The following is a 13525-nucleotide window of genomic DNA, read 5'->3' on the forward strand; positions in this document are numbered from 1 at the left end:
TCACAATATTTCTCTTCTTATACACCAAGTGCAGGGAACCAAAAAATCAAAATTGCAGATGGTTCTTTTGCTGCTGTTGCAGGAAAAGGACTAGTACCTATTTCTCAATCTATAACATTGAAAGATGTTCTACATGTTCCCACCCTTTTTTACAATCTTCTATCCATTAGTAAATTCACCCATGATCATAATTGTAGAGCTAATTTTTGTTTCTCGCATTGTGAATTTCAGGATTTAACCTCGGGGAAGATGATTGGGGACGCTAAACAGGATGGTGGGCTTTACCTCTTTAATGAAGGGTCAAACCGTAAAACTTGTTTCAACTCTATTTCTGTTCCAAATAATAGTGAAATTTTGTTATGGCATTATAGATTGGGTCATCCTAGTTTTCAATATTTAAAGTTGTTGGTTCCTAAGCTGTTTATTAATAAAGAGCAGTCAGTTTTTCAATGTGAATTTTGTGAATTAGCAAAACATCATCGATCTGTTTTTCAACCTCAACCATACAAAAAATCAGCACCTTTTACTATGATTCATAGTGATATTTGGGGTCCTTCTAGGGTTACCACTCTTTCTGGGAAACGATGGTACATTACTTTCATTGACGATCATACTAGGGTCACATGAGTTTTTTTGCTAAAAGAAAAATCTGAGGCTGCAATGATGTTCAAAATTTTTTATAACATGGTTCAAACTCAATTTCAGACTCAGATTAAAATTTTTCGAAGTGATAATAGAATGGAATTCTTTAACAATATGTTGGGAATTTTTTTTGATGAGAAAGGAATTGTGCACCAAAGTTCATGTAATTATACACCCCAACAAAATGGGATTGCTGAAAGGAAAAACAAACATCTCCATGAAGTTGCTAGAGCATTAAGTTTTACAACTAAGGTTCCCAAGTATCTTTGGGGAGAAGCAGTTCTGACAGCAACCTATTTGATTAATCGAATGCCAACCCGAAATTTGTTGTTTAGAAGTCCAATCCAGGTTTTCACAGAATGCTTTCCTAATTCTCGGTTAGTGACAAACATCCCTTTAAAAATTTTTGGAAGTGTTGCATTTGTTCATAATTTTGATCCTAGAAAATCAAAACTTGATCCAAAAGCACATAAATGCATATTTGTAGGATACCCCAACAATCAAAAGGGTTAAAAATGCTTTGATCCAATTTTGAAAAAAATATTTGTCTCTATGGATGTCACTTTTCTTGAGGGAACTTCATACCAAAACACTCATCTTCAGGGGGAGAACAAACCTAATGAAGATGAACGTGTTGATAAATCTGACTTAACCTTTGCACTTGTTCCTAATGATGCTCTATCACTAAAAGAGGTAGAAAATGGGGAAAATATTGAGTCTATCGACAAACAAGAACACTCTGTGATAATGCCATCTCAAAATAAACAATATGAAATAATAGAAATGGATGGGAAACGATATAAAGTTCTGGTCTATTCAAAGAAGAAGGAAGGCCCTAGTTCCCAGGATCCTCAAGAATCCAATCAAAGGTTCAATCATGAAATTCATGATTCACAAGGACCCAATCTTCCAGGTAATCATGAGTTTTCTAGTCAACTGGATCTTCCCATTGCTCTTAGGAAAGGTGTTAGATCTTGTACAAAATATCTCCTATCAAACTTTGTGTCGTATGAAAATATTTCACCTTCCTATTGTACATTTATTTCACAATTGTCTAGTGTATCCATTCGTAACAGCATCCAGGAAGCCCTGAATGTTCCTGAGTGGAGAGAAACTATTCTTGAAGAGATGAAAGCTTTGGAGAAGAACTCTACTTGGGAGAAAGTGGATTTTCCTAATGGGAAGACAGTTGTTGGTTGTAAGTGGGTATTTACTGTGAAATACAACTCAGATGGATCCTTGGAGAGGTACAAGGCCCGCCTGGTAGCTAAAGGGTTCACTCAGACTTATGGAGTAGACTACTCTGAGACTTTTTCTCCTGTTGCTAAATTAAACACAGTACGAATACTTTTATCTATAGCTGCTAACCTTGATTGGCCATTGAATCAGCTAGATGTGAAGAATGCATTCTTAAATGGGAACCTAGAAGAGGAGGTTTATATGGAACCTCCACCCGGATTCACTGAGAAATTTGGGGGTAAAGTGTGCAAGCTGAGAAAGTCTATATATGGACTCAAACAGCCCCCCAGAGCTTGGTTTGACAGGTTTACAAGGTTTGTTAAAGGTCAAGGATATATTCAGGGTCAATCTGATCATACTCTATTTACTAAAATATCCACCAAAAACAAGATTTCAGTGGTGATTGTTTACGTGGACGATATAATATTGACTGGTGATGATGTTGAAGAAATGAGCAGATTAAAGCAAAGCTTAGCAAAAGAATTTGAGATTAAAGACTTGGGCCAACTAAAATATTTTCTGGGAATGGAAGTTGCAAGATCCAAGAAGGGCATTGTGGTTACCCAACGGAAGTATATTCTGGATCTTTTAAAAGAAACTGGATTGAATGACTGCAGACCATCAGAAACGCCAATAGATGTTAGTGTTAAGCTTGGAGAAGTCAAACAGGGAACTCCTGCAGATGTAGGAAGGTACCAAAGATTGGTTGGAAGGTTGATTTACTTGTCACACACACGCCCTGATATTGCTTTTGCTGTGAGTATGGTAAGTCAATTTATGCATTCTCCATTTAAAGAGCACCTTGAAGCTACATATCGAATTCTTCGATATTTGAAAGGGACTCTAGGGAAAGGACTCTTCTTTAGGAAAATTGATAAGAGAGGGATTAAGGTGTATACTGATGCTGATTGGGCAGGATCAATCACTGATAGAAGGTCAACTTCAGGGTACTGTACATTTCTTTGGGGTAACTTAGTTTCTTGGAGAAGCAAGAAACAAAGTGTAGTTGCAAGAAGCGGTGTCGAGACAGAATTTAGATCTATGGCTCAAGGTATCTGTGAGGTTCTTTGGATTAAGAAGGTCCTAGAAGATCCTACTAAGGAAATTAATCTCCCTATGAAGTTGTACTGTGATAACAAGGCAACGATCAACATTGCTCAAAATCCAGTTCAACATGACAGAACAAAGCATGTTGAGATTGACCGACACTTTATAAAGGAGAAACTCGATGAAGGGATAATTTGCATGCCATTTGTGCCAACTTCACAGTAAGTGGCAGATGTGTTGACTAAGGGCTTGTTGAAACAAACATTTGAATTTCAAGTCAACAAGTTGGGCATGATAGATATCTTTGTACCAACTTGAAGGGGAGTGTTGACATTACTAAGGAATATTCTAATTTGATTTGACAGCATTAAAGAATATTCCGATCTGATTTGATTTGATAATTAAGAGAGATTGACATAGAAGGAAAGGAATTAAATCTGTGATTAATAGAGATTGACACAGAAGGAAAGGAATTAAATCTCTAATTAAGAGAGATTTTTATTTTCCTTTTGTTTGTAATCTTTCTTTCTAATGTCTCTTGCATCCTCCTATTTAAGTTGGACTTCTTGTAAATTATAAAATAATGAAAAAGATTTAAGTTCTTTTTCTCTTCATCCAATTCCACACTTTTCACCAATGGAAAAGGTTGTTTCAATCCAACTATTTCTTCCTTGGCAACTTTATTCATATGACCCCTTTCTTAGGATATCAAGAATGCTTGCTTCCAAGGTGATCAAATGGAAGAAATATAGATGATGCAACCTCCAAGATTTGTTTCTTAGGCGGAGACTAGTTTGATTTATAATAATAGCAAAAACCTATAATAAAGGATGTAACTATTCACTATCATGGAAGAAAATAGAAGTAATCCATGAAACAAATCACTAGACAAGCTTAGCTGAGAAGCTATAAGTGGTTGCTACAAAAATAGAATAATCTAGCAAGGCAAGAAAGGCATGAATCTCAAGGTTGGTATTTAAGTTGTACTCTCCAATGCAAAAGTAGATTGTACCATCTCTAAAGAAAACTAGTAGGCTATGTTGTCTCATTCAATATTTTTACATTATAGTAACTAAATAGTAAGGAGCAAGTCGTGGATGAAGGTGTTTACAATCTTTCATTTGCAATGGTGAGCAAGAGAGCTTTGTACTTCCATAAAGTTAGATTTTCATGATATCTTTGACCTAGTTGAGGAAGAGTGTTATGGACCGAAAGACTTAAATATAAATACCATATAATACTAGAGACCTAGTAGTCTCAAATAGGTTGGGTCATGAGTGGCCTAGCTTAGAATACCCACGACTCATCTTGGCACAACATGTGTGAGTTGTGCCAAGCACAGCCCAAGCCTAAATGCAAGCAATACCTCTATGACTCATAGACTACCCAAGCCTACATGGTGTTGTGCTCAACCTAACACGTGCTTATAACCATTTCCACCATTTCCCACTTGAAACTGTGAAAAATTAATTAAACTCATGAGGGCATTTCGGTCTTTTAGTTCTATAAATCTTTTTTAAAAAAAAATCTAAAAAATAAAGATCCAAACAATTCATAATTTTTCAATTTTAGTCTTTAAAATTGGAAGATTTTTTAATTTATGATTTTTAAGTTTTTTTTAAAAAATTATGGTTTTAAAAAAAGCTTAATTAAAAATATAAATACTAAAGGACCGACCATGACCCTACTAAGCCAATGTTGGACCAAGATCTGCGACTTCGCATATCAATTCACACTATGCCCAACCTAGAATAAGGTAACCGAGGCAATGTAATTCTCAGTTATTACATTAATCAATAATAATAATAATAATAATAATAATAATAATAATAATAATAATAATAATAATAATGTATAGGTAGAGAGGACCACCTTCGCTAATTAACTTCAATCTTCCATTTTGTAATTCTTTTAGAGGTGGAATAGGTACACATCTTTTCCTCAAAAGTTGTACCTTATTCAACCAATTCTAGATAGGCCTAACCGCCCAAAGTCAATTTGCAAATATTAAATATGTTCCTCAATTGGTGTAATTATGATATATGAACAAAACATACAATTGATGTACAAACTCTTTTAAGATTAAACAATGAGGACAAGCAATGAAATCTTGCAGAATATACGAGAAAGTAATAACATGGCAGGATGAAAATGCACCTGAGGCAGTACTGCTTTTCTTTTCCTGATTACGACAAATAAGGATGGCATAAGGATCCATTTTGCCTGCTCATCAGTTATAAATGTTACTCAATAGACACTAATGATATGACAAACAGGCAGATGTATGTACATATAATTTTAGATATGTATTAAATATTTGTGAGTGCATCAAGCAATTCAGGATGGTAAGCATGAAACTGAAAGCTGAAATATGCAATCGAGGCATATAAGTCAATCTGGGTGAAATGTTTACAAGTAGAAAATTTATCTACAAAGTTCTACAGATCTCATTAGCCTGCATAAAAATAGAACTTTTTTAGACACCATGAATTGTTGAGTTCGAGAAACATTACATTCAAGGGCTACAGAAACCAACCATTTGGAAAATATGATCTTGATCTAAGAGCATGAAAAAAAAAATTAACCTCTGTATCTTCTGCATGAATTTAGAATGAGATAATTCAAATTAAAAGTTCACATTGTCATAATTGACTAAAAATTTGTGGCATGTGCTTTCACTACACACTAAAAAACAGGGAACTAACCTCCAATCTAAGCAAAAATATGAAGCAAGATTTGGAATGTTTTCAGATCTTAAAATAAGACCCTTGCAATCACCAGAGGCATTGGAATCGCGAAGGCTAGAATTCATCTGCAATTCCAAGGTACAAGATTTGGCCCCCCAAAACGGCAGTTCCTTGGAAGAGCAAAATCGCTTTGAAACAGAAAACTTATCAAAATGGTCGTAATGTATAATCTCATTCGTAAGAACAAAGAGGATCCGTAATAACAGAAACACAGAGAAGGAACTCGATGATTTAGTGATTCGATGAACGTGATTGGGAATTCTAAATTATAATCTCCATAAGAACTTGTGAAGTTTAACCCAGCACGAATCGCGCCACGAGACATAACATTTCACTTCTCACCGTTGAATAATCCCGATTTGGCAGATCAAGTAAAAGGAAGGAAAAGGATCGGAAGAAGGGGCGTTTGCGTGAGATCGAAGGCGATCGACGGGAAACGCTAAAACCTACCCAAGACATCGGCGTCATGGAGGCCCTTGGCGCTGACCAGCAGCACATGAAGCGTCCCACGAGCCATCCTCGATCGCCGGATTTGCTATTGCAGATTCGTCTGTTAGTGGTGAATGGGGAAGCTGCGTCTTAAGAAAAAATAGAGTAGAGGATGAAAGAGGAAAAAAATCATCATTCGAAGATCCACCTCTATTAATAAAGTAATTTGATTAGTTAAAATTGAATCACCTATTTTAAAAGAGTAAAGAATAATAAATTTAATGGCGTATTTTAAATTATAATATTTTGAAAACAAAAATGATATTGAAAGTAATAGTTTATTTCAAAGTTAATATAATCTTTTTCTTTTTCTTTATATGATTTACATAATTTTTTTTTTTTTTTTTTTTCATCAATTGAAACTTCCTTCTATGAATTCCTTTTTAAGTACGAAAAATTCATTTGATGATAAAGTGTATTGTATTGGGTCTTTATTAGAAGTTTATAAGCCTGTCAATACTTTCTTTTCTTAGCTTTAGCTTTGTGTTGAGTTCTCATCGAGTTATAAAAGAATACTATATGACAATGTTGCTGACGATGGCAAAGAAAGCATTATGGCTTCAAGGATCAAAGTGGAGATTGTTGTTGATGAAATAACTTCAATTATGAGTATTGTGATTATTGTGAATTTGTGATAAATCAATTCTTCTTATTAATGTCAAAATTCAACTCCTCGCATACATTATTTTTATAATTTTTTCAAAATTCAAATGAAAAATAATATTCACAATATTAGTATGCATTCATGTTCATTATGTTACATATGAGTAAAGAAGCCTTGAAATCTAAAACTCACTATTGAGTGCAAATTGTATTAGATAATCAGGCATATATTTTGTTATTTGTTTAATAATATGTTAAATAAAATTTGGTCAAGATTGAACAACTCAGTGAGAGAGTCTAAGTCAAGGATGACTGTATGCATTAGAACATAGGTGGAACCACCCATGGGCTAAGGTGGGCTCCAACCTCACCTAATTTTTACTTAACATTTGTTAAATTTTTTATCCAGCCCCAATAATTTATGGATTATTTCTATTAACTCTCTCCTCTTTTCAATTTCCAACGGATTACCATCCAAAAAAATTACTGAAAAAAGTTTGAAAAAATATTTAGTAAGAAATGATGAAAAATAAAACTTAATTCGTGCAGGTCATATGTGAGTCATTCTCCTTTGATTTTAATTGTTTTGTCAACGATTTTTTAGAATTTGGATCATATGTGTGATCACTTTATTATAACCCAAATCGATTTTACTTCATTTTTTGAAAAGTTTTCACCTTGATTTTTTATCCTTGGTTTGAGTTTTTTCAACAAACGATTGTTAAAAATTTTGCCTACTCAATTTAACTGATTTTGAGAGTTTTGAAGATTGATTTCAGCTTGTATTGTTCGATTTGTGGGCTACCTTGAGTGAAAATTTTACACGTTTGATCTATTTTGATTTTCAACTCATGTATCGAGCAAATATTATTTATTGATTGCTTTATTATTATAGATTCTAAAATTATACAATTTTGAGGTAAAATACGATAACTTTAAAATTATGTTTGGATGCGGCTAGTGATGCTTTCAGGATTTTTCTGAAATGTTTATGATTTTGGAGCTGCCGGAATAATATTTTACACCTAATGTTCCAAATTTCAAATTGCAACGTGCGACTTCTATTTTAAAGGAGTTTTGCCTAATTGGAAGATTTGAGCGCTATGAGAAAATATGAATGTGATTCCCTAAACTGACATAAAAATCTGTCATTTGATACATCATCTTCTCAAAATAAAACACCCGGACAGGTGCAGTGGTTTGGCCGGTAGATTAGACAATTAGAGTTTGAAATGTATTGTCGATAAATAACAGATACAAAAATATTAACGGTCAAGATGAGACTCTACACATACTTTTTAAAATTTATCCTAATAATCGATAATAAATTTTCATAATATCACTCAAAATTAGTAAGAGAAAAGCTTGGCTAATACCTAATGCCAACTATAAAACAAAAAACAAAAAAAAAAAACCAACTTTATTGCATCACCTCAAACCAACTTCAGTCTGAATCAAAAACCATATTTAATATAAAAATAATTAAAAATATATTAAAATATTTAATATTAACAACATACAGCATAAGATTTTTCCATTTAAACAGTGCCGTGCCGAGCACAATCCCACATTGGTCCAGACAAAGTTGATCCATGTGAGACCGGGCACGGCCAGTAGGCTGCAAAACTGTTACCTGGCTCGGGCCCTTTACTGGGCTTGGTTACAGTGGCTCAGTCCAATTGCAATCTCTAGACAAACAGAACTAAATAATACTAAATAGATAGGAAATCAACACTCAGCATCCAAAACAAGTTCCAGAATCTAAATTTACATGATGAAGTTGAATGCATCCGTGTTACAACTTAAGCTAATTCAACATAATTAGACAACTAAAACAACACTAGCACATTAAAAAAAGATTTAAGAAGTTTGATACCAAGGCGTGCTCAAAAACAGGGGAATCTAATGCTTCGGTTGTAGCCTTTTAAGTGGCAATATGAGCAGGTAGGTCCTTTTCAGTTCCTCCCGATGTAGGAGTGTGCGTGTGTTTCAGTTAAACTTTGGTCTCTTCCCAGGGACTCCCTTGGGGACACTTCTTTCCAGACCACGGGATTTTCCGAGAGCTTTCACCTTCCTCCTCCGCTTCTCCTCTTCACTATCAGATTCATCACCCTTCTCCCTGTCAGCATTGGTCGCCTCCCGTTCCAACTCCTCCCATGTCTTCCCTTTCTCCTCCTCTGAGTCCTCGTCCGATTCCTCATCCTCGTCGGATTCCACCAATGATGCACTGTCCTTGTCTTCATCTTCGGAAGCGGACTCTGGCTCCACATCAGATGGCTCATACCCTTTGTCTGATTCCTCAGTATTATCAGAATCTGATTCACTGGCCTCCATGTTCAAAAACTCCCATCCGCCATCTTCGATGAACTTCTCAGGGTCCTCGACTATGGTTTTCAGAATTGGCCGCCAGTTGAGATTCAGTCTGCTCTCGTAATACTTTAGATCTGTAGTGTCGAGCCATTCCTTAATTCCATCAACGGAGGAGGATGGAATAGAATCTATGCGGAGGACGTCCCTTTTGAAATCCTTAAACACAATAGTCATGTCGAAATTCTTCTGCCCGAAACCAACTCTTTCAAGATTAACTATCTCGATCTCACCTAAGGTAACCACCAGGAAGGGTGTTTCAATGAGTTCGACCAAACAGGTAGAGGTTGGAACAATGAAGGCCGACGACTTGTGAGGGACTCCATGGAACCCAAGCTCCCGTAATGGCATATCAAACTCCAAATCAAGACCTTTAAACTGTGGTTGCGCCCAGATATCATGCACCTTGTTGACAAAGCTCTGAAATTCCATATTTATCTTATTTTTCCGATCCCTTTCACGTTGCTCTTCCTCAATCTCATCAGGATCAAGAGCTGATCTTCTTCCACCACCCAAAGTCTGTACAACATCCATAACTTCAACATAAAACTGAACATCCTTTGTCTTCTTGTTGCCCACCATGATATGATTGTGAAGGTGAAAGTGCACCAGTGTTATCATCTCTCTCTCTGCAGGCTGGAAGAAGGCATGCTTGATGTTCGCAAACATGATTTCCACTCGCTCATCAGGTCTCGATGTAGCATACCGAAACCCATTTACATGAGCCTCCAAACTTCCTGTGAGCTTCCTTCCACGACCACCGAATGAAGGGCGTATCCACAAGTCTGGTAGCTTGACTGATTTCATTCGGTTTCCAGCAAGCTGCAGTTTCTCTTGGGTAACCAAAGTGGCCCTTTCAGCTCTCTCAGACTCCCTTGATGTGACATGTCTCCGAAGTGTTTTGATTAGCTGAACCACTTCACTGGTATGCCGGGGATCCTTAGACCGAAAAGTAATCTCTTTGACATAGATTGCACCTTGAAACTTGAGGGTATTGGCATCATGAGGATTGAATGGTGTGCCAGGCACATTGAAAATAATTCGGATGGTGCAAGTCCCATGGTCCTGATGAGAGGTCACACTCTTTACTGTAGAGATATGGAAGGGGATCATGCTTCCATAAATTGGTAAAAGAATAGCCTCGTTCTTCTGATCTACTTGTATAGCTAGCTGTTTCGCAAAGGGTATATCATTTACGTTTTTGTAAGCAACTAGATCACTAGATGTTTTGGCCGGGCCTCGGCCATCACCACCTGCAGACCTACCAACAGCCAGCCGCCTAGCAGTTTCTTCATTCTTCTGTCGAGCAAGCTCTGCCTGGTGCTGTCTTCTCAACTCTTCCTTGGACATCTCCTGGTTATCCGATCTCAGAGTTGCTTTGGACGCAAGCACCCCCTTGTTGTTAAGAACAGCCTTTACACTAGGCAGCTCTTCCTCCTCTTCCTCATTAAATGAGTAAGCAACATCCTTAACCGCCTTGGAACAGCTAGCAGTCAAGACCTCAGGAGGTTTCTCGCTAACTATAACAGTATCAGCAAGCAACAATGAGTATATCTCAGTCTTAGGATTTTTAGTCTGAGCCTGGAGATTCTGGAAACCAAGAGACAAGTTGAAAACCATTCCGGGTTTCAACAAACGGTCATTTTTTGAATTTAAACTCAATCCAGACTCACGAAACTCAAGCCCTATTCCAGTTCCCGCAGACTTGGTAAGATTTGACAGCAGCTCTGGAGCTTCCTTCTGAACTACTGCTATGGCAGCTTGATAGGCAGCACCAACGGTATTTCCAGGTTTCAAAGAACCAATCACAGCATCGTGAGCTTTAACCAACACATCATAGGCCTTAATCTGGGTCGCAGTTGCATCAATCAAAAATGTCCTTGCAACATTTGAGCAATAACTGTTATAGCGTGAGCCAATAGCACAGATGATAACGCTAGTAGAATCATAATACAGATTATCATCATTGCTGGATGCACTGGGTCTGAGATCAAAATGCCCTCCACTTTGGAAGATGGGAGGATAGCATATATCGACATTTTCTGCCTTCAATTTAACCTTCACCTTTGTAGGGTTGAGTATTGCCTTTTCTGCATCATCCATCAATGAAGAATGGGAAACTTTCTTTTCCTCGTCAATGGCCCGCTCAAGCTTTGGAACCACAAAATTTTTCATCACTGATGAAGTTAGATAGGCAGCTTTCTTGATGCAGGTAAGTTCTGTGCCATCTTTTACAGAAAAGAGATCAGAGAAACCATTTGTAACATCAATAAGTTGTAAGGTCGAGTTCCCAAGCTTCTCAGACCAAGTTTCTAGAAGCTTCCCTTCCGGTGCCTCCTTTGAAATGTATCCAACAATTGGGGACTCTGATTTTGACTGTGCACGAATAGCACGAATAGTATCCTCCATCAGGGCTGTCCCATCATCATCCTTTGCCTTAACATGTATTACAAGATCAAGTCCAGCAGCCTCACGAGCAGATTTTTTTACGGTGTCAAGTAGTTTGGCCTTCTTTTGACTACATATGAAATGAATCTGCTTGTCCATGAAAACCATGATGGTTTCTGGAAACTCATAACCAAGTAACCATATATTCAATGCTGAGGATTTAAGGTACCGAAGATCTTCAGAAGTAGGTGGCGTAGCAATTGCAATGGCATCTGCAGAACCCCAAAGATTGGGTTTATGATCACTCCAATGAGTGTAAAATCCTTTTAGCCGCATGCTGAAGTTATCAAGATTGATAGTATAAGCAGCAGCAGCAGAGGCTGGTGGTTTTGCACCCCCATTCTGATGATTGGCCATTAGAAATCACCAATAGAAACTCATAAGACGTACAAAAGTGCAAGCAACCTGAAAAGGAAAAAAGGAAACAAGTACAGATGAAAATCTAAATTTTGAAAATATCTAAAACACAGAAAGAGATTGTATAAAATAATAGGACAAACAAACTTATTGAGTAAGTGGATAAGCAATCATAAAACAATGTTCACCGAACAATAATTTTTATAGCAAAGATCAAAAGCAGAAAGATTGATGCCGTATGACAAGTATGGACTAGACCAAAGTATTTCTTATTTTTCAGCAATGGAAACTAAAAATCCAACAACAAATGATCCGTCTTGAACTATCAATCAATAGGATTGCAAATTTCAAGCATTAGGAAATGAGACAAAAGTTCTATTATTAAAATGAGAACTTCAGGGTACATGCAAAACTAAAACACACGCATAAAAAATTCAACATTACAATAATGCCAAAACGATAGGATCATTAGCTAGCTAACACATATGTCGTTACTAGAAAAGTTAACATTAGTCCATGCTATCAAATTGCAAAAGCTTATGGTGTCGAAGTAATGACTACACTTCAAAAAAGTACTAATTGCCTTGCGTCTCTGGTGTACAACTATTATATTCAATTAAGGTTCCAAAAACAGATAGTAGTAAAATAATTGACATTTTTTATGGTGAAACTACCAACTACCTCACAACAATATAAGCATGTAACTTACCTTCCATCTCTCTAAGGTTGTCTTCTTCTCTCCTATCCCAATGTAGTTTTTTAAAGAAATCCAATCTCTCTCTTGTTATATATTCATCTAAATGAACTACTGCAAACTCTTCTGAACAATATGGTTCTAATAAATACTGAACCTAGCGTGAAATTACCAATTTCCTTCAAATTACCGAGATTAAATAAGTAGCAATAGCACTAGGAATCACAGGATCTGAAGTTCATAGCACGCAAGCAAAGGCCTCGAGCAATCTACTAGAACGCAATTTTTTTTTTTAATTTGAAAATACTCAGATCCAAGATCAAAATAAGCAATTGGAAAGTGCGTTAGGGTTCCTACGTCCTATTATTTACCCGAACACTGCAACCAAATCCCTAATCTGGAGCAACAATAAGAGAAACGGTGGAAAAAAAAATAGTAAAAATTGATGCAATAACTGGAAAAATATGGCGAAAATCGACCGCTCAAAGTGACCAATCGAAAGAAAAGGGCCGATTAAGACCTAAAAACGAATGAAAAAAATACTATTGTTCTCGAGTCGTGAAAACCCTCGAGAACGGCAACGAGGAGGACAAGTTCTTACCTCAACAAAGGATTTCGCGTCGCGCACAGGATCGAAGCTCCAAATGAGGAAGGAGGCGATTAGGTCATCGGGACTTCGTTCATATAGCCACTTCGCCAGAGCGCAAGCGGAAGCCCCTCTCTCTCTCTCTCTCAAAGAAAATTCCATTTCACCCTAGAACTTACGTGATTTTCAAAATATTACCATATACTTTAAGTATTATCACAATACGTCAAAATTTTCAGACCCTGAAAAGCACTTGGAAAGAACGTGTAAAGTTTGGGGTTGAAATGAAATTTTCCCTTAAAACAG

General features: G+C 36.7%; 2 protein-coding genes across 3 annotated transcripts in view; both read right to left on the minus strand.

Annotated features, from left to right (window-relative positions):
- The window catches only part of LOC121976143 (elicitor-responsive protein 3-like), a 29530-nt gene extending 23217 nt beyond the window's left edge, over positions 1-6313 (minus strand). The window contains exons 1-2 of one of the 2 annotated variants that reach the window (XM_042528158.1): positions 6126-6313; positions 5086-5151 (exon numbers count right to left, since the gene is read on the minus strand). In XM_042528158.1, coding sequence (XP_042384092.1) covers positions 5086-5151; positions 6126-6192 — 133 coding nt within the window. In that variant the 5' untranslated portion in view covers positions 6193-6313. The other variant, XM_042528159.1, reaches the window with a different exon arrangement.
- A 2157-nt stretch (positions 6314-8470) lies between these two features.
- Positions 8471-13387, minus strand: LOC121976144 (FACT complex subunit SPT16-like). The gene is made up of 2 exons (XM_042528160.1): positions 13235-13387; positions 8471-11987 (listed from the first exon to the last, which is right to left on the minus strand). Exon 2 carries the CDS (start codon positions 11937-11939, stop codon positions 8757-8759), a length of 3183 nt encoding a protein of 1060 aa, XP_042384094.1. The 5' UTR covers positions 11940-11987; positions 13235-13387; the 3' UTR covers positions 8471-8756.
- Positions 13388-13525: the final 138 nt, after the last annotated feature.

Source organism: Zingiber officinale, chromosome 4B, assembly GCF_018446385.1.
Source record: "Zingiber officinale cultivar Zhangliang chromosome 4B, Zo_v1.1, whole genome shotgun sequence".
Lineage (NCBI taxonomy): Eukaryota > Viridiplantae > Streptophyta > Magnoliopsida > Zingiberales > Zingiberaceae > Zingiber > Zingiber officinale.